Source organism: Acipenser ruthenus, chromosome 11 (genome assembly GCF_902713425.1).
Source record: "Acipenser ruthenus chromosome 11, fAciRut3.2 maternal haplotype, whole genome shotgun sequence".
Lineage (NCBI taxonomy): Eukaryota > Metazoa > Chordata > Actinopteri > Acipenseriformes > Acipenseridae > Acipenser > Acipenser ruthenus.
This window is the reverse complement of record NC_081199.1, coordinates 2,015,581-2,036,200: the sequence shown is the minus strand read 5'-3', so window position 1 is coordinate 2,036,200 and position 20,620 is coordinate 2,015,581. Positions and strand designations below refer to the sequence as shown.

The window sequence follows — 20,620 nt, the reverse complement described above, 5'->3', positions numbered from 1 at the left end:
CCAAGAGCTCTCAGCCCCGCCCACCCACCCAGTACAGAACCATGACGCTGCATATCATTATAGCTCTTCGGTACATGACTAGTAAAGCAATACTAAAAACAGACATTATTATTATTTAATAATCATATAACATTAGGTTTTTATTTTGTTTTGCTATTTATTGATTGATTGCATTCCCAAGCATACTGAATGAATTCAATTCAATAGATGATCTATCCAAGAACATACCACCTTCTTCAAATCCCAAACACGTGATAAATCAGAACAGGTTAAGAAAAGTAAACTAAACAACATCTGGAATGGTAAACTGTTAAATAAAACGGCTAAGCTTTTTATACCATCAAAACGCTACTAAAAGCCACATGTTGTTGGTCCACTGGCTGAAGAGGTCATGCTGTCACAACACAAGGACAGCAGGCTTCCAGATGAAATATTTCTTAACACAAGAACACCTCCCACTCACTCCTTACTGGGATATTCAGGAGAAAAGAAAGTCTTTTGTTTTGCACACATCTTTATTGTTCAATGTTTTATTAAAACCGTAGTGTCAAAGTACCAAAAAATACCAAATAAAACAAGGAGACAAAACAGAAAAAAAAACAAAAAACACACAGAGTTTGATAGTACAGAGATAAAATACTAGTACTAACACACACATAAACACCAGTTAAAAACACAAACCGTCCGAGAGGAAGGTACAGGAGGGACAATTCCATTTCCAATTGCTTTTTAAAACCCATTCCCAATTCCAGTTCCTTCAAAGGAATCGGAATTGATATTTTAGAGACATAAAAAGTGTTGCGATTGTTCATCTGAAGCCAATTTGAATTGCCTAAGAGCGACTGAACAACTGAAGTCACGTGTTGCCACTGTGAGAAGCTCCTTTCAGCAGAATGGTGTCGATTGCAATTTTGATCAACGAGGCGTTGGAATCGATTAAAAGGGAATTGGAGATTCTTTTAAAAAGGAATTGAAGAGCAGGATTTGAGGCCGCCCCTGGTCGTCACACACGATGCACACAAGAAGAGCCGCCCCTGTTAACGCACACACACGTCCAGCTTTCAGGTGTTCCTGAGAACCACCTGGATCTCCTCCTGCATGCAAACCCTGTGCCCAGATTACCAGCACCAGAGCTGTGCTCCAGACCAGAAGCTGATTGTCAAGCCTGCGTCTTTACTGTGAGCCAAGAGAATCCTGACATCCTAACACCACGGACATTACAAGTCTAGAGGCACTCGTTACAATGACAATCACTGTGTGTAGTGTACTGATGTGTGTGTGTGTGTGTAGTGTACTGATGTGTGTGTGTGTGGTGTATTGATGTGTGTGTGTGTGTAGTGTACTGATGTGTGTGTGTGTGTGTAGTGTGTGTGTGTGTGTGTGTGTGTGTAGTGTACTGACGTGTGTGCGTGTGTAGTGTACTGACGTGTGTGCGCGCGCACGCATTACTGACAAGGCTATCTATCCAATACAAGATTATGAAAGTGTTTGAATACACGCTACAGTACTTCACATGCATAATAAAACAGCAACAGTTATTTTAAATGATAAATTAAACAGTCATCGTGACGCTACTGAGTGGAATGAGTGTAGCGCTGTTACCCCAACATGCTATTAGAATAATGAATAAGGAAGTGTCATAGTAATAGTGAAGGCAAGATACAGAAAGAGAACATACATGCTTTCTACCCAAAAAAGCTAAATACTGTATATAGTCAAAGCTGGCACACAATGGATTGGTCTGCATTGTTTAAAAACATAGAAGTAGGCACTTAATGCATTAACATGATAGGAGATTATATAAATGTACCCTAGAAACCCCCTCCCCAGCACAGCACTAATATCTAACAGCAGGATGAGTCGGGGACACGGTGCAGGACTGGGACTCTGGACGCTGGAGGCTGCCCTGTTCACTGCTCCTCTCCGTCTCCTTCTCATCTCAATATAGTGCTTCCTGATCGCTTGATGGAGGTGGCGCCCCTCCTGCAAGGCAGAGGGCAAGGCGGTGTTATATGCAGAACGCTCTTCAGAACCGCAGAGTGTGAGAGACAGAGCGAGCACGGGGTCTGTGGAGATCCTCCTGCCTCCCACTGCACTGCTCTCCTGACATGACTGCATGCCAGCAATCTGAGCAAACTGTCAGGCTCCTTTTAAATCTGCAAGGGACTCATCACAGGAGTTACCCAAGCAGTAATGAATCTCACTTTAACTGTCAAAGGCAACCAAGGACAACTGTTTGAGGTCTGTAGTAACAGCAGCTTTGGAGCGGAGTGGCTCTGACTTGTGCAACAAGTAACTTGCACACATTCACGCAGAGCAAGTTATTGTCTGGAGAGAATCGTGATGCACAGTACGACAATTATAAACAGACCAATTGCACTTGCAAAGCTGTATTTGACTGCCAGAGCACAACCCACTGTGTTTCTCTGGGCATTTCATTTCACACAGGGTTTTTTTTGGTCAATGTGCACCATCTGGTGCACAAGACAAGCATTACAACTGAAACAAATGACTCGTAAGAGGTCCTGCTTGCTGTTGAAATGAACAGGGTTGAGATGAGAGACATGAGTGAAGAACGAAACAGGCAGAGAATATCCTCCTACTGTGTGAATGAGCAGGCACCCTGGAGAGGGGAGGGGAGGGGGTGATCCCATCACAGCATTATTAAATTCACCTTAGGGTTACCAATGCAAACACTGAGTATCAGGGCCAGTCACACAGGCGTTTGCGGAGCACAGTGGTAAATGCAAATACACAGTGAATGCTGGTGGCTGGGTTGAAGGCACTTCAGTTGTAACAAAGCGCACAGCTCACCCCAGCTTGCCCTACCTGTTTGATCATGCAGGGGGCCGTGGCGCCAGGCGGCTCCTCACTCGTCCGCGGGCTTCATTCTCATCTGAGCCTGCATCTGGTAAATCATCTCCTGCATCCTGCGCAGCTGGGAAACACAAACACAGCACACGCAGGGTTAATACAGAGGGGCTCCAAGAGTCAGGCCAGCGCTCACCTTTCAAAGGGTTTGCTCATACTGTCCAAGCAGCAGCATCGCTCTCTGTGGACTCTGTGATCTTCATGTACACTGCAGCATTACAAGCACCCCCGCGGAGCACACTCAGAGACGTACTGCAGCCTGGCAGCTAATGTTTTCATGCTGCATGTGTGAATAAAAGGCTCCCACACATAATCTATAATAAAACTAGAAGCTTTCAATGCATGGACAATCTTAACATTACAGTCAGATTATCTTGTGACCTACATCGATCTCTATACCACTACACTGTTTGCATACACGATCATTTTCTGTCATCTGTAACACAACAATGAACCAGGGATGGTGCAATATTCATCACACAAGTTTTGCTTAAGATATTATACCACAGCAAGATTACGTTGTTATGGGTGTATGGGTAATGCCGTTACACAGTGTGTAATCTGAGCTGGCAGTTTTAAAAAGTCTCTTTGCAAATGGATCTTGTGATTCGGAGGTTAGACACGCCCAGGAAAACTAATCTTTTCCTTTTTAAAACTTTTTAAAAGTTTTAAAAAGGCTCATTGTAAAGGACCCCAACATTTTGGCTCAACAGTAACGTCTGATTTAAAACAGGACGGTTCAATCTGCACTCAAACTAAGAGAAACCCGGGGTGACAGAGGAAATAGAAAACGAAAGAGCTGAAAGAAATATCCAGCTGCACGACTAAACAATGAAACCTGATTTGTAGGATATGACAAATCCACTGCAGTCACATCCAACGGCGCTGCAATTAGTGTGAATCATGCAGCATCTTTAAAACATCCGGTTTCCTCATCCCTCGTGACAGATCAGAGGCATCCGTTTCACGGGACGAGGAACATGGGGTACTTTATGTTTTGGTTTCGGTTTTGAGATTGCTCCAGGTGCTGGGTGTTAGGGCTTTGCTGGAATTCTGTGGAATTAGAGAATGAACACGAGCGCCCTCCAGTAGTGAGAAATGGAAATGGCACTATAAAGTCTAACACTACAAAGGCACCAAAAACATTCTTTCAGTTTAATACGAAGAAGCGGTTTAAAAAAACAAGATGAACAGGATGCTAGAGCCAACGTCCTAAACCTCTGAACCAGTGCAAAATGTGTCTCTGTTCTGAAGAAATGTATATTGTAAAAATAGTCCATTATAATATTTAAATTAACATTAGCAAGTTTTAGCTACAACAGACTTGCTGATCTGACCACTGAGAACACGAATTGACCTATGATCCAAACTATGCTGCTATCATAAAGCAATGCAGGGCGATCGCAGCTGTACAAAAAACAAGCTTCAATATCCCAGTTCTATGAGAAGTGTTTTAAACAACATTCACAGTTCACACTAAGCAGCCAGTCATCGCTCTCCATTCAGCAGGTCCATTTGAAAAAGGAAGCAACAATTAGTGTTTTTAAGACCATGCAGGGGTGGGGTGGGGTTACACTGAGGCGCTGCTTAAATATTCACGCTGGTCCCATATGCTGCTTTTAGAGGAACCCCAAAATCTCACCTCGGCCTCCTTCTGCATCAGGATCCTGTCCTTGTCGACCCCTTCCTCCTCCACTGCCCTGTAGGGGGAGACACAGAGCACAACACTTACATCACCAGCACACAGACAAACAGCCAGAGGGCAGTGTGATTTAATACCTCTTTGCCACTGTATAACCGAGTCGTGCTGGGGACGCTCCCCAGCCCTGCCCGGCTTCGAGCCAGATGCAGATATGAGGCTGGAGTTTCACGGTTTGGTTCTTGGCTCGACAAGTAGCCAGTGGAAAACCACCCGTACCGTGAGGGCCTAGGGCCTGGGGCCCACCAGTGGTAAAGGGGTACTAGAGAAGGAACGGGCTCCGCAGGGCTGTACCCACCCCGTGGACCGACCGGGCCTCTTCAGACGCTCCGAGCGGAAGTTCTCGTAGTGCAGATCCTGGGTCACCTCCTGCAGGTCCTGCATGTGTGTGCTGGGAAGAGAAAACACATAATCAACCTCCCAGCCCTTCCAGCTGATCAGGCATGCCCTTGATTCACACACCAGTGCAGAACTGTCAATGAAGCACAGTCCTGTACGCTCACCAGGCTTCACTGGCTCTCCCTGTCTGCATTCATACTGTTCTGTTAACTAACAAACAGCAACTTTAATTTACACCACTATAACCATTGCACATGTTTTACTGTTCAGCAGCGGATGTATTTCCTCTTTTGTTCCACAAGGTGGCGATCTGTGCTCAGACACCAAACGCCACACAGACTGGGAGCGCACACAAACACAGGAATAAAGGGAAATTTTAGTGCTTAACAGAATAAATTCCTGGACACAAAGCGAGCAACAAACCTTCCCTGCAATGAGGTTTATGCAAGGATTATCCAAAACAGAGAGAAACGTCTGGTTTCACATACCCTGACTGAAACCAGTCAATGCCATAGCCATCTAGGCTTACATACAAATTGTTATTGAGAAATACAAAATGCAAAAGGATTTCTACTGCTCCTCTTTGGCACGCGCACAGTGGGGTTCTGGTAAAGGATTGTTCATGCTAATAGCTTATGGTATTGTTCCCAGTTACTAACGGCAAAGGATCATTTACTTTCTATTTGCACGATGGTTACCAGGAATTGAGCAGTTTCGTGGGGAGCAGGAAGCCTGTGTTTCTTGTAATTGTCACTTTTCTGTTTCCCATAAAGAGTCTTAAACTCTACAACCTTACTCCTCACCGACCTTCCTTTCAGCTCAAGCAGCTCAAACTCAGAACACAAGATGACAAAGACTAACTCGAGATCAACTAATATTCATATTAGAGATAAACTAATATTTATATATTTTTTTGGTTTGTATTATTGCTACACAAGTATTTGTAATGTTAAAGTAAAATGATAAGTGTGTTTATATTATTGATTGATGGCGAGCGTGTAACTTCCTCAGTATTTAAAAGTGTACCAATAAAATACTTCCTGTGTAAACTGTTATTCAATAGTACTGCTTGTGTATCTTCTAATGTGACGGGGTGCTGGGGTACAGGGGGTGTCCGGTGACTCACACAAGCATGGTACGCAGTTTGAGGAAGTCGTTGTGCTCGGGGTTCTCCACCTCCACCACACCCCAGGGGTACAGGCGACCTCTGATCTTCTTCCCTTTCACCTCAATCAGCTGGTTCGATCCAATCACAGCGAAGGGGATGCTGGCCTGTGTAAAAAAAACAGACTGCTGTGATGCACAGACCCAGCACTGTACAGCACCTGTGGAGTAAGATCAAGCACAGAGCTCCACTCACCTACCCCACCAAACTGCAGGGAGATCTCCCTGACTGATCTGAAACAGTGAGAGATCTAAACACTGCAGGAGGTAACTTCACAGAAGGATGAATGATCAACACTAACAGGCATTAGGGTGCAGTGATCTTTTCTGGAGCTGTATACATGACTGCAGCGTGGAGAGAGGGATTTGCTTTGTGTGTCAGCTCCTGAGCTGCACAGCGAGTCCCAGTTCAGATCCAGCACGGTTTAGAAGAACTGAACCGAACCCTCGGGTGCTCAACTGCACACGGAATCAAAGTGCAGTTCCCTCCCCGCTCCTGCAACGGCTTCTCTCACCTTCAGGACTCTGGTCTGCTCCTTGAACTCCTCATCCTCGTCCGAGTCTGCGTCCGGGAGCTGGTAGATCCGGATCCCCTGCTGAGCAATCTCATCCAGGATCTGAAACGGCAGCGGAGAGACTTTTCAAACCTGCCGAATAGCACAAGTATAAACCATTCCGCAGCCCATTACCACAGCTGCTTTCCACCACAAGCATTTCCAAATAACACAAGCGGGGAGCAGAGCGAGGGGAGCAAGCCTCTCCTGCCTCCTGGCACGGAATGGCCATCCCAATGGGAAAATAAACTGTGGACAGCGTCTGTCCCGGGTTCATTACAGAGTGCTGTCCAGAGAAAATAAACTGTGGACAGTGCCTGTCACGGGCTCATTACAGAGTGCTGTCCAGAGAAAATAAACTCACACTGAGAGACAGTCTAGGTCACTGGGCAGTACTACGTTTCTTAATTTGAAGCAAAATTAGCTATAAAAGAACGCGATTCTGTGTTTTGAAATGAAGGATGAGAAACAGCTGTCCCTTCAGACATGAGGAGACTGGTGGGAGTGAAGTTACTTCACCCGCTCCCTCCCTGTAATTAAGCACCAGAATGATGTCAGAAAAGCAAAACAGTCCTTTACTGAAGGCATGACAGATTACTGATGTCAAATATACAGTGGACTTCACGTCAATCATTTCAGAGCCCAAAAATGCATTCCATTTCACAAACAATCCCGTGAATAACAAACCCTCCTGTGGATTCGCACGGCTGCTCTGCAGTTTGATTGCATTCACGTCTTCCACTGGATTTCATGCTTCAACAGGACTGCAGAGTTAACAAAAGGGTAAACCATAGAATAACGGAATGGGGTACTGTAGGGTGAACCATGCTTTTTAAAATGATTTTTTTTAAAACTGTTTTACAGGAAATTCTTAAGATAGAACACATCTATAAAAAAGCTTCCTGTTTTCCTTCCTCCCTTTTTTTTTGTGCAAACCAATACATCACACACTTTTTAAAAAGACAGACTGAACTCTAATATAATCATGACACAATTAAAGTGACAGCATTACAATAATATTTGCTCTGCTACCCAGACCCCTTTCTGCCATCCATCCAGCCAGGAGTGTACCCTGCATTGTTCTGCGCTTTCGATAAAGAGCCACAAACTCAACACCTGATCAGTAACCCAGTGAAAGTGCAGGACAGTGTGAAAACAGGAACGCAGCCTCAGCAAGCCCTGCAAATAGTAAAAGCACGACACTGTACGTGTGCACCAGGGATACTTCTATAAACCGTGGATGCTGAACGAGGCAGGTAAAGGGAATTCATTCCGTGAAGGCGGATTTTGCTGCATTATTAAACGCTGTTACATGTAATCCTAGCTTGCATGTGCCTAGGCATGTTTTGCTGCACTGTAAGGCTGCGTTTAAAATAAGAAACATATAATTTCCTATATAGGGTAGCTAGAGGTGGATTTTAGAATTGAGATTGAGAAGGCTTAACTCTTACAGGTCACACTGTCCCTGTTTCTCTCTTTCTCTCTTAATTTAGTGTCTGAGAGACGAGAGAAAGCAGAGACTAATCTTTTGCCTGTTTCAGTTAACTGGACAAACCAAGGCTCTGGAAGCTCCAGTTTGAACGCTTTCTTAATCCAAAGCCATTCATTGGTGTGGAAATGCAAACTCTACACTTGAACTGCACGCAGGTCTGGAGAGGATAACAACACAGCAGAGTGATTTAACAGCATGGAAGACCAGCAGCTAACCTTGCGTGTGTCCGTACATAAACATCTAGAAGACACAAACTATTTCAAATCGGTTCTTTGACATTTCTCTCTGTTCAGAGCCCTGTGCCGCTGTGCATCTGCAATCCTTCGTATTGATGTAAGACCGTTTGTGTTTATCTTGTGCCAGACCGCCCCCCCCCTCCCTGTTCTGCAAAACTCACGGGTAAACTTTCAAATAAACTAAATCTGAAACTAAAACTAACAGTGACAGCAACTGTGTACATCTGGGGATCAAAACAAAGATAAGGGAAAAAAAAAAAAAAAAGTTTTCTGTTTTCTTTAACGCGGATCACTGGGATTCGGGATAATCTGTTTAAAAATGGTTCAAAGTCTGTGTCTGTTTAGGGATGGGGTATTAAACACTGGTGTGTTTAATACTAATCCCCCCCCCATTCCTGCCTGGCTCCCCTCAGTGGGGAGTGGGGACCAGCCCTGCCCCGGACTGGCACAGCTCCAGGTTACAATGTAATTAAACAGAAACACTGCCTGCCGGTCCGACCGATTCACAGGGTGGGCATGCAGGAGTTTACCGTCACCACGGCGACGGATCAACACAACGGACAATTTCATCCCGCCCTCTCCCCATCCTCTTCAATACGTTATTCATTTATCTTTAAACTCCATCAAAAAAAAAAAAACACCCAATCAGGTTACAGGAGCTAGAAGAGGCAGTGTTCTCATTCACTTCTCCTCCAAGGTCCCTGGTTTGAAACCAGCTCAGGTCACATGTGACACAGGTTTGGGAGTCTCTGGTGGAAACACACGCACACATTCAGACTGGAACCGTCCTGCATGAACGGAACGGATGCTGTTGCCGAACTGACTTCTGCCATTCCCAAACCCCTACAAATCGACTTGTTGAATAAACGGTCCAGCGGCTCGGAGGCTGGTGATCCCCAGTGTGCTTTTGTGCTGCACATCGCACGGCTGACCCGCGATGCAGTTCCACGTTACTGTGCCTCTGCAATGGGCTGCACTGGAGAATATTCTGCCGACGACGTTCAAATGCAGTCGCCGGTCCTCTCCGGGGAACCTGTTATTTTAAGGATCACTTCAAAGAAAAGCTGAAGGAGGGCCGGTTTGGGGGAAACCTTCTATTTATTGTTTTAAAAGTTAAAATAACCAGGACAGTCTGAGCAGGGTCACGTTCATGTTTCCACTGCGGTCTCAGGACAATAGGTAGCGAAAAGACACCCCCACTCCCAAACCAGGCTTCTGAAAACTTGGTAAAGGTCAATAAAGCCTGACCAAAATCAAAAAAACACACAGAATGCAAAAAAACACCCCATTCTGATTCTATGTTGGTTGCATGTCATGTGAAGCACGCAGTCTGCTTATTAAAAATAAAACATGCAGGGAGACTTTCTTTTATTCTGTCTCAAACAGCTACGTGACCCAGCTGACACCTTCCTTCAGGTCGGCTGCATGATCTGCTGTCCTGCCTCATCGCTATCTGAACATAGACCTTTGAACACGTCACTCCAAATCGACTGATCAATTTCCACAGGACACAGCTTTTGCTTAAGAGTCCTGAGTGTATTTGAGAACATTGAACAATACGAACTTTAGAAAGGAAGCCATTAACAGCTGTGTGCTGCTCTCAGGAGACGCTGGGCTTCCTTGCTTTAGCAGCATTCTCCATCCCACCGGCCAGCTTTCAGCAAACTGCAGGCCTCCCTGATAAACGAGAGCCGGTGAACGACACAGAAACAAACAAACACTCATTTCAATTCAGAGGAGTCCGTACCTTCCAGTGACATCCTACAGCACCTGCAAGCCTCAACAGGAACATCCAGCTGTACTCTGTTATTGAAAAAGAACAGCCTGCTTTCTGAACACAGCAGCCACGGACAGGAGCTTAATCGTGGATAAAAAGAGGCAAGCGCTGAACGAACGGGGAACACTGCAGGGCAGCGATGCTAAAGAGGTGTCACCTCAGACACAACTTCACCTGGACACGATATTCACTTCAGAAACACTTGACTTATTCTGGAGCAGTGTGTGCAAGGTCCTTGTTTAAAGAAGCAGGGACACGCGTGCACTGATTGTGTCTGTCTGTATGTCACATTCTACACTGGGACCCTCGTGCACTGATTGTGTGTCTGTCTGTCTGTCACACTCTACACTGTGAACACGAGAACTGTCTTGATGTTGCACCAATCCTCACCTGAATTATCATACAGTCTCTGCCTCCTATAGGGGGTGTGGTTTGCACACTCAATTTTATGCAAATATTTTTCTGTACTGTGTATTATTACAAGGGCAGCAGTGTGGACTCTTGATCGGAGGGTCGTGGGTTCAATCCCAGGTGGGGGACACTGCTGCTGTATCCTTGAGCAAGGTACTTTACCTAGATTGCTCCAGTAAAAACCCAACTGTATAAATGGGTAATTGTCCGTAAAAATAATGTGTAAAAAATAATGTAATTGTATGTAAAACTAATGAGATATCTTGTAACAATTGTAAGTCGCCCTGGATAAGGGCATCTGCTAAGAAATGAATAATAATAATAATAATAATAATAATAATAATAATAATAATCTATTATGAGGACCCCCCCCCCCCCCTTCTCTCCCTCTCTCTATGTGAGAGCACTGGTTAGAGTTGGGGTCTGAAGAAACTATAGTTCAACAGGTTCAAAGTCTATCCCTGGCACCAGTCCATATAACCCAGCATTCCCTTCACTCTGGAGTGAACAGATCAGACAATAACCCTCCAGATACAGTCTGGCTCTCACATACATCAGTGTGCTCGTTAATGTACAGGAACATTTTATTTTTCTATGAACAATCCAGAACTTTTTGTACAGCTAAAAACCACCCCACCAACAAAACAAACCAAGAAAAATAAACATAGGGCATAAACCTCCGAGCCCTGGGTCACGCGCAGGGACATTTAATTGCGATTTGTTATGGAAACAAAAGCACCCCATCCGTCATGTGTAACTGACTGCAGGGAAAGTGTTCCGAATCCAGTCCCACTGCTGCAACCTCAGCCCCGCTGCTCACTGCACTCTGTTCACACAAGAAAATCCATCAGACCTGACAAGGTCCTCAGGAATAAACAGGAGCCAAACAATGACGGGAAAAAGCCCCAGACAAGCAGCGCTAGAGAATGAAATATTACAGCTCTTCCTGCAGCAATGCAAAACACACAGGAAAGCGAACCTCATTCTGCGCTGGGCTCACAATACAGAGCTACTGCTCCACCGCGGTCCTGGGGGGCTTGTGTACAGCACAGTATTTCTCAGCGTTAACCTTCCCACGAAAAACCAAGAAATCCGAACATCAGTTCCCTTGTGGAAAAAAATAAATAAATAAAACTGTTAAAGTTTGAACAATGTGGACTAGAGATGCCGTTAAGAACGCAGTTTCCTTTACCGGACTCTCAGGTTCATGCCTGGCTGTGTGTGTTTAGAAGCAGCATTCATTGGGAAATGGTCAAATAGATGGCAAAATTCACAGCATTCAAAAGGTCCCCCCTCTAGAGCACCACAGTGAATAAGGAGCACCCAGCATGCAACTCAGCAAAGAAAGGGACAGTGCTGTATGAAAGAGGGGAACACAGAAGTTATACTTGAAGTGGGATTAAGCAAGTTGATTCTAAACTTGCTAACAGTTCAAAACAGTTTCACTTTTTTATACAAGCAAATGCGCTTGGGATGTTCTGCAAGGGATGATGTCCAATATTGTGCCAGCTCCGACCAAAAAACGATTTCCACGTCCCCTAGAGTGACGGTACAGGAACTCTGCAGTTAGGTGTTGATGTAAGCAGTGTAATCGAGTCATTTTCATTAAAAGAAGATTTCCTGATAACCGCTTGTAAATTGCAGGATGTTTGCGACAATACTATGGGAATTAGCTAGAAGTTTACACAAAACATTTGGGAAAGTCCACTGGGATGCAAGAGGAGCAAAACCTTATCTGAGGACGAGCCTTTAGGAGACGCATCCTCTCCAGGACATCGCTAGGATTCCAGGGAATCAGAATTCAGAGTGCTTTATTAAATAGGCCTTAAAGAGCTTTCCACAGATCAGCGTCTTGATCCTTTTAAGCCAGGACGGAAAAGTCACGTCATGCCTCATAGAAATCAGACTCAAAATAAGGCTGCCTTTTCCCAGTCTCAAACTGGTGCTGCCAGTACGCATCACGCTTCTGTACAGTTCCCCATTTATATATCTCTTCACATGTCAAAGCGGTTTGATCTCAGTCTGCTGAAGGTGAGGACAAGCAGGACTGATTCCAACTCGCTTTGAAGCGTGGTGTAACTCACAAGTGAACCGAGTGTCGCAAAAGAACAGCTCAAGAATGTTTTTGACGCCTGGCTTTTCACATGCTAAAGGGTTACCCTGAACCTTCGCTTGCCCTTCAGAAACACACAGCCAGACAAACCGCGTGCAGAACCAAAGACGGCTGTGAAGAACTGACCCAGCGCCTGACTCTGCTGATAAGATTTTATAGCTTCCTGTCTTTATAGAAATGTATTTCCCAAACCATTTTCATAATAAAAGGGCAATTAATGTTGCTGTCAGCTAGTCCATTCCCATAGAACGCATGGGGGAGGGTGTTATTAGAGGCAAGCCCAATGTGATCTTGCTGTTGAACTAGAACTGCATTTCACTTGCCAACATATGAACCAGAGATTCAACTGTTTTGTATATTAATTCCATCCCAGCAATCCTTTATATCACAATACCTATCCCCACGCCATCAGAGAGAACAGTGTGGACCTTGAATGCACCCGTTACACAAACACAATATGAATTATCATTATTCCTTTAAAAAACATCTGCACCTCCATGCCAACTTGTATTTGCACATTTTTCGATGCACCAATTTCAATCAAATACAAGGTACTTTTAATGTAATTTTTATTGTAATTAAATAAGCTTTTTAAATCCGTGGCGGTATAGAGGTCTCATGGCTGTGTGTCTCTGTGGATGTGCGTGCCTGCGTCCCACGGGTTTGATAAACACCTTGCCCTTTAAAGTCTTTCACATTGAATATTGTTTCAATAAAGATCTGTTTCATGAGAAAAGAAAAAGAAACAAAACTAACCCAAGCAAACCCGGTTAGTACCAATCCCTCTGAAGTTCAATGTGGGAGAAATGAAGTCACGCTGTCAGGAAATCCGATTTGCACAATCTCGTCTCGTCCAGTGGCTAATTATTTATTTGGTTTTGTTCCGATACAGAAGCACACTTTTAAGTTCCAGAGCCCTTTGTTAGCATGCAGGGAGATGAAAGGAGGAGTCTGGAACCTGGCCAGGCTGTCGGGGGGGGGGGGGGGGGGTCGGATTGTCCTGATTTGGCTCCTGCAGCGCTGGGGCCCCGGGCCCCCGCTCTCCGTAAAAACAAACACCTGGAGGACAGGGGGCTTGGAGGAAGCAGCTGGATTGAAACAGTGCTGTAAACTAAAAAGAATGTAGGTACTTTTCAGCAACAAAGGCTTGAAATCTGGTTCTAGGAGACCGGGAGAACTAGTTTGAGGTAACTTTACTGTATCAAACCCCTAGTCTCCGCTGGTGTGCCATGCAGTGTCCTCAAACCCTTGTCTCAAGCTTCATGTTCCCTCAGCTTAAAAAGAGACTGACCCTCAACCCCACCTGTAATCAATTATTTCCATACAGGGGTGTTCAGAAACAACGCATACCGGTACATATGTATATTGCATGTCTCTTCTCGTTTCGTTACCATTGCATTTCCCTTCCCTCTCGTTCTGGACTGAGCGACTGGGAACAGCCTCAGATTCAGATCGGTTCACGTTGCATCTCGTGGAGCCCCCGGCTGTAAGAAGTAAATGAGGTTGTCGTTCTACCCAGGCGAGTTCAACACACTCACCCTTCTCTTGAGCCGGTCCCTTTCTTTCAGGGTCAGGGTATCTGCCTTGGCAATCACAGGAACAATGTTCACCTTACTGTGGATCGCCTTCATGAATTCAACATCCAGGGGCTTGAGGCTACAGAGAGAGACACAGACAGAGCCTGGGGATGAGTCACTATCTGCCCCTAGCAGAAACCTTGAATACAAAAAGAGATTTAGATATGTATTTACTTCCCCTTGCCACTGGTTCTCAAAACCTCCAATGACAAGGCTGATCTGTAATCCTCATTCTCCCTCACCCACCACAAACAAAACTGAGTTTCCACAGCAAACCTAAGGTGGACTGGGGATACCAGCAAATCCCTCTCCCACCCGCTGTGTCTCCTAGGAGCCCTGGTTCTTACCCGTGTCCGAAGGGGGAGATGAAGTAGAAGCAGCAGTGGACTCGGTTGTCCACGATGTGTCTTCGGTTCAGCCCGCTCTCATCGTGGAGGTAGCGCTCAAACTGGTTATCAATGTAATGGATAATGGTTTTGAAGCTGCAATGGAAGAAACAGCGAGGCTACACGGAGAAACAATACAAGCAGAACTAGCACTCAAAGTGTGTTCTTATGATGGTGTGTGCAATGCAGGGTCCTCTACATTACTCACTGCTCCACTTGTGTTGGAGAAGGCCACGTTAGACCATGTGGGTGCAATTCCTGATCCCAGAGGAATCACCTGACACTATCGATGGCCCTCAGGTAACAAAACGGGAGGATCCAACACAGCTGAAAAGTCAGAGTGCCAAATGATTTCTCTCGAAGCACAGACACATGGTCACACAACGTGGCCAGCTCCAAACCAGCTCAAAGCCAGTCAAAGAAAGCTGGGAAGAAATACCAGCCTTGGGAATTTAAAAAAAAATGAAATGAAAGTCGAGAGACACATTTCTTTAGCCGAGAGGAAAATCCCGATTTGTAATCAACACTTGGATCACCTCACCCCACTGAGAACAACAACTCAGCAAATGATAATTATAAATCACATGTAAAGGAATGGAGTCTAACTCTTAATCTATGAAAAAAATCAGTAGCACGAGATTAGAAAACCTTACAAGCAGACACCAAATAACTGGCTGCTGCATGTCTAGACAGACCGGTAGTAATTTGGAGTTTCTAAATCCTCTTTCGAGAAGCTGTTATTACACATGAAGACTACGATGTGTGTGTTCCCTAGTAATGAACCTAATAGGTGGCTTCACTAATATCTACACACACACACACACACACACACACACACACACACACACACACCATACGCACGCACACACACCAGCACGGCCAGCGTCACAGCTGGCAGAGGCAGGCAGGCAGGTAACAGGGAAGATCACACTACAATCTGGAACTTGTTCCACTGAAAGTGTAGCGTCCATCAGGGCTTTTACATTTTTATATACACACACACACATTATATATATATATATATATATATATATATAGCCTTTGTCATGGGAAAGTAATGTAATGATCTAAAATTGCTGTCTATTTAACCCTTCGGGCATCATGGTATTGACTCTATATATAAAATGTCGACCAGCTTCTGCTGCATAAAATACTAACTTGGGGTCCCGACTGTAGCCTGTGGGGAATCTCCTGTATCTCTGACCTGGAAAATCAACAGACTAATTTTACAATTTGGCGTGGTCTTCATTACAAAACAGTGACTAATACGTTTTTAATCGCGTTTCCTAAAATTACTGACATGCTAAAATTATAGTAAATTGCGCAGAACAGAAAAATGAGTTTGGATAAGCAGTGACTTCGGGATGGGGGTGGGGGGGTGGGGGCGGGCGACTTCTTGTTTTGACAAAAAAACAAAATAACTGCCCTGTATGACTGTTGGACTCGCCCCAAAGGAATAAACACGCAATCAGCAGGAAGCTGAGACTACAACACAATGCCCTGCCTAGGAACCCTGCAGCTCAGAAGACCGAGGGCAGGAAGCTGGGAGCGCTGCTGCAGAGAGGGAGCTCAGAGTGGCTCTCTGCTCTCCTGCCCCCTCACACTCCGCATGGGACAGGGGCTGCCGATTCACCCCTCGAGGACTGCAGGAAGAACAATCTGTCCCGTCAGCAGATGCTCTGAAGTAAGGGGCCCAGCATGACCCTTCTCCATCAGGCTTCCTTCTTGCAATTTCACTTTTAAATAAATATTTAACCCTCTCCTGCTCCCTTTCCAGTAGGAAACTACCGCAGCTTCCGTGGTTTCAATACATTTTTCATCTCTCCCATTGGGCTCATCCACCTCCATGTGAGGCCGTCATGCATGAAAGGGTTAAGGATCTGCACACAACATTGTACATGTACAATTCAAAGTCAGCCTGGCCTAACCGTGAAATCACCAGGGCCCATTGTATTTGACCAGGTTCCAGTCTGGATATTGCTCATTTCCACGCGTGTGGATGTTACGGGCCGGGCGGCTCCAGCACTCACCAGTCCTGGCTGTTGATCGCATCCCCGTAGCCTGGCGTGTCGACCACAGTGAGCCTCAGCTTCACTCCCCTCTCCTCAATCTCCACCGTCGACGCCTCAATCTGAACCGTCCGCTCGATCTTCTCTGGAAAAGACAAGCGACGCCCCAGCTCCAGTCAGTAAACCCCTTACAGCACGTCCAGCCGCTACACTGGGAAGTGCAGTGGAAGGGGATTCTGAGAGGGGAGCAGGTCAGGCATTATTGAGAATAAAGCACGGCAGAAACTCAACGTGGTAATGCTGATGTCATGAATGGGGTTTGTTTGTTTTGAGTCGTGGCACACAGCAGCCAAAGGATCATAATCGGTCTACATCGGCCAAAGTTGTCCCTTCCACTCCTGGTCTTTGTTCCAACCCTGTTCTAAATGGTTTAATTGAACCGATTAAACCTCCATCCAGACCCTGCAGTAGTTCATGATCTCATTTTAACCCTGGAGCGGAATGGAGCCTCCAGGACCGAGATTGGACGCCCCTGCCCTAAGCACACACAGTCCCTCGAGTTTCAATGGGAAGAGCGGAGCAGGAACGTGCTTACCTGCAGCTCCGGGAATGTAGCGCTCTGGGTACAGGTCTGTCAGGAACAGGCTGTTAATGAGGGTGGATTTCCCTAGACCCGACTCGCCTGTCAGGAGGAAAAGGACACAAGCTCATTTACTTACAGGGTGGACGAGAGCGTCCACAAATGCATGTATGCATGTTTAGCGCTACATACAACACATTTAGATCATTGCAAAGAGAACATTATAGATATGGGAGGGCAATAAGAAATATAAACCGCAGCAACGACACTAAAAAGCAGGACTTACCAACTACCATCAAGGTGAACTCGAAGCCTTTCTTGACTGATTTTCTGTGTACCTGGTTGGGCAAGTTAGCAAAGCCCACATACCCAGCAGCTTCTGGAAACTGAAGAAAGCAGCACACTTTACTAGGCAACAACTGATGAGCTTTAAAAAACTAAACTTCTGTATCACAGTGGACTGTATCAGAGTGGACTGTATCTGTAACAGAGTGGACTTTATCAGAGTGGACTGCATCTGTAACAGAGTGGACTGTATCAGAGTGGACTGTATCAGTAACAGAGTGGACTTTATCAGAGTGGACTGCATCTGTAACAGAGTGGACTGTATCAGAGTGGACTGTATCAGAGTGGACTGCATCAGTAACAGAGAGGACTGTATCAGAGTGGACTGTATCAGAGTGGACTGCATCAGAGTGGACTGCATCAGAGTGGACTGCATCAGTAACAGAGTGGACTGTATCAGTAACAGAGTGGACTGTATCAGAGTGGACTGTATCTGTAACAGAGTGGACTGCATCAGTAACAGAGTGGACTGTATCAGTAACAGAGTGGACTGTATCAGTGGACTGTATCAGAGTGGACTTTATCAGTAACAGAGTGGACTGTATCAGAGTGGACTGCATCTGTTACAGAGTGGACTGTAAGAGAAATAATTTGATACAAGTAAATCAGGTACCTCACCCACCTTCCCTTTCTCTCCGGATTGAGACATTCTGACGACAGCCAAGAGACAGGACCTGTGAGGAGGAAGAGCACAGGCTGTGATAGGCCCATAGGGGCAAACGCTGGGACTGTGGAACTGGGTCTCTGATCACAGGCTGAGCTTCTCTGAGGGAATGATATGACGCTGAGCCCAGCTGGCGATGGAAAGGGCTGATTGATTATGAAGTTGCCGGCCCGTCCCGACTCCTTTCCTAGTAATAAAACGCCTCACTGAAGCAATGATACGCTTGGTGAGTGATCCCAGGGTATACGCGTTTTCAGGCGGAAAATTCAAAGCAAACACCAAAGGTCTGACCTTTACACACCATCCTTTTCACACCAACAAGGATTGAAAAAACCCGGGGCTGCCCTGTAACACGATACGGTGTTATAATTTAAGAAACTGCCTGTAGCTTCCCCCATCCTTCGCCAGCATCACTAATATAATGCTTGGTTTAAGATGCTCAGATGCTGCTCGTGGTGGTTGACTTGCTAATGAAAGCATTTTGTAACAGGGAATGAGGACTGTTTTAGCTTCCCCAATGCATTGCCTGGTTGAAGACGCCTCAGTGGAGACACAGCGGTTGTTTTCTGCTGGCTGCTTGGAACTCTCTTCCAATCGCGGTGTCTCTTATGCGTCACATGATTTCAATGACCAACTAGAAAAACATGGGAGCTCTTTACATGTATTATTATTATTTTTAAATAGTTTTAAATAACGCAGATCTTGAAGCGGGGGGTTTGCTAAACATTTGTACAATGTAATCAGCCTTTAATCAGACTAAAAACAGGCTACATGTGGTTTACAGAAGCCCATTACCCACTCGCATTGTTTTTTTCTGCCTCCCAGCTGGTTGCTTCCTGATTCAAAAGGTGGTCAACATTTATTTTATACACAAATCCAGGGGCGCTGGGGGTGCGGCAGCCATCATATACAGGGGGTACAGTTTTGTTCAATGCTTTCAGCACCCCCACTTTAGAAATTGTTCCAGGGCGTCTGCACATGGCAGCCCCATGACTGCCTAATATTTCAATGAATCAACAGGGATGGGAGGTCGCTGATTGCTTGTACGACGATTAATAAGCTCAAATGATCATTTAATGATGGGCTAGAACCATTGGGTGAACTACAATAAGCTATGTTGTGCTACTGGTCTTGTGTTGCAATACAAACGATCGACACCTCTCTTAAAATGCGACATATCGCTAAAGAAAGTATCGCGATTCATCGATACACAACGAATCGTTACACTACGCCCTGGCCCCGATATTATTTCAATAAAGTGTTAATATATTGTTTTTCTTCTTAATGCAATCAGATGGGTAGGATGCCAGAGTAAGTTTGTTAGTTGTTAGAAGCATCCAGAAAATTTCAACTAATCTCAGTTGAATATTTCAATAGTGGCGCCCAGCCATGTCGTTGTGATGTCTCACACACACTCGAGCGCTTCCTTAATGCTTTATTGAACAACACACACAAAAAAAAAAACAGAAAAACAGTTTGCAGAGCTTAAACAAATAAACATCCGGTAACATAAAGAGGCTGGGGAACGTCAGTACTAAAAATGCTTTAACTAACCCCTTACGAAACACTACTCGGTAATGCCACAAAATCATACGAAAATATGTTTTTCGATTTTTTTTGTTTGTTCGTATACAGTTTCAAAATGATACACTACTTTGGTCAAATCGGAATAATGCCCGGGCCCCGCCCTTATCACTCAAACTAATTCAAACTTTACAAAGCACGGTAGCGGATTACTGCAGCAACATTTTTGCGAAGTGTGACTTCATTTTGATTCGCTACAGTATCCTACATTGCGCAGCGGGCTCTCACTTGAGGCATATCTGTACACACAGTGTTGTGAAAACGTTGTTCTTGTTTAGCACTTTGACAAATGGCAGCATTTCAGTAAAGGGGGTAGACGGGAACTTCCTGTTAAAAAAAAAATACCCACACCCAACAAGAACTACACTACGGCTAAACTAAATCCTACAATAATTTAGAATCGGTTTTTTTTGTACCGTCAAACTATTGCTAATTTAGTCAATGCGAGTAATACAAACAACTGCATCTGCAGTTTCGTTTTAAAACACACAACTTAATCCGATTCGGAACAAAGTATTCTAAATCAGCTAACTTTTCCAAAGTAGTATCCTTCTGTTTTTTATTTAATGTAACTATCCGGTCAGCTCCGCGACTCGGCATTCTGACCGCACGAACGGCACACATGAAATCTTCTTCAGTGTGTGTAATGAGATCGCTTACCTCTGTTTAGTGTAAAGTTTTAAATAATGTTGAATGGTGCTGTTCCTGCTTGTCGGTACTCAATCCCAGGCCGCTGTCAGGAATCCGGAACCTCCCCGGTGTAATCCGCCCTTATCCCACAGTGCTCAGCTCCATGCTGAAGAGGAGCGGAGACCATCG

At 45.1% G+C, this 20,620-nt stretch overlaps 1 protein-coding gene across 2 annotated transcripts; it reads right to left on the bottom strand.

The window, feature by feature from the left end:
* Positions 1-514: 514 nt before the first annotated feature.
* LOC117426830 (septin-2) lies at positions 515-20,620 on the bottom strand. 2 transcript variants are annotated; one of them, XM_059032794.1, is made up of 13 exons: positions 20,462-20,620; positions 18,167-18,227; positions 17,495-17,594; positions 17,224-17,310; positions 16,650-16,773; positions 14,581-14,715; positions 14,195-14,312; positions 6,589-6,690; positions 6,036-6,181; positions 4,869-4,961; positions 4,514-4,571; positions 2,830-2,938; positions 515-1,983 (listed from the first exon to the last, which is right to left on the bottom strand). In XM_059032794.1, exons 2-12 carry the CDS (start codon positions 18,200-18,202, stop codon positions 2,870-2,872), a joined length of 1,068 nt encoding a protein of 355 aa, XP_058888777.1. In that variant the 5' UTR covers positions 18,203-18,227; positions 20,462-20,620; the 3' UTR covers positions 515-1,983; positions 2,830-2,869. The 2 variants fall into 2 exon arrangements, with proteins under 2 accessions (XP_058888777.1, XP_034757779.2); XM_034901888.2 differs by having other exon boundaries at positions 18,176-18,227; positions 20,462-20,618.

Bases quoted from the DNA above. Each gene is read 5' to 3' on its own strand.
- LOC117426830 (XM_059032794.1), bottom strand. From the start codon at position 18,202: ATGTCTCAATCCGGAGAGAAAGGGAAGGTGGGTGAG. The intron at 14,716-16,649 runs GTGAGTGCTGGA...CTTCCATTGCAG, and splicing joins GCGATCAACAGCCAGGACTG to CTTCAAAACCATTATCCATT. The intron at 4,572-4,868 runs GTGGGTACAGCC...CTCCCCCTACAG, and splicing joins AGGCCCGGTCGGTCCACGGG to GGCAGTGGAGGAGGAAGGGG.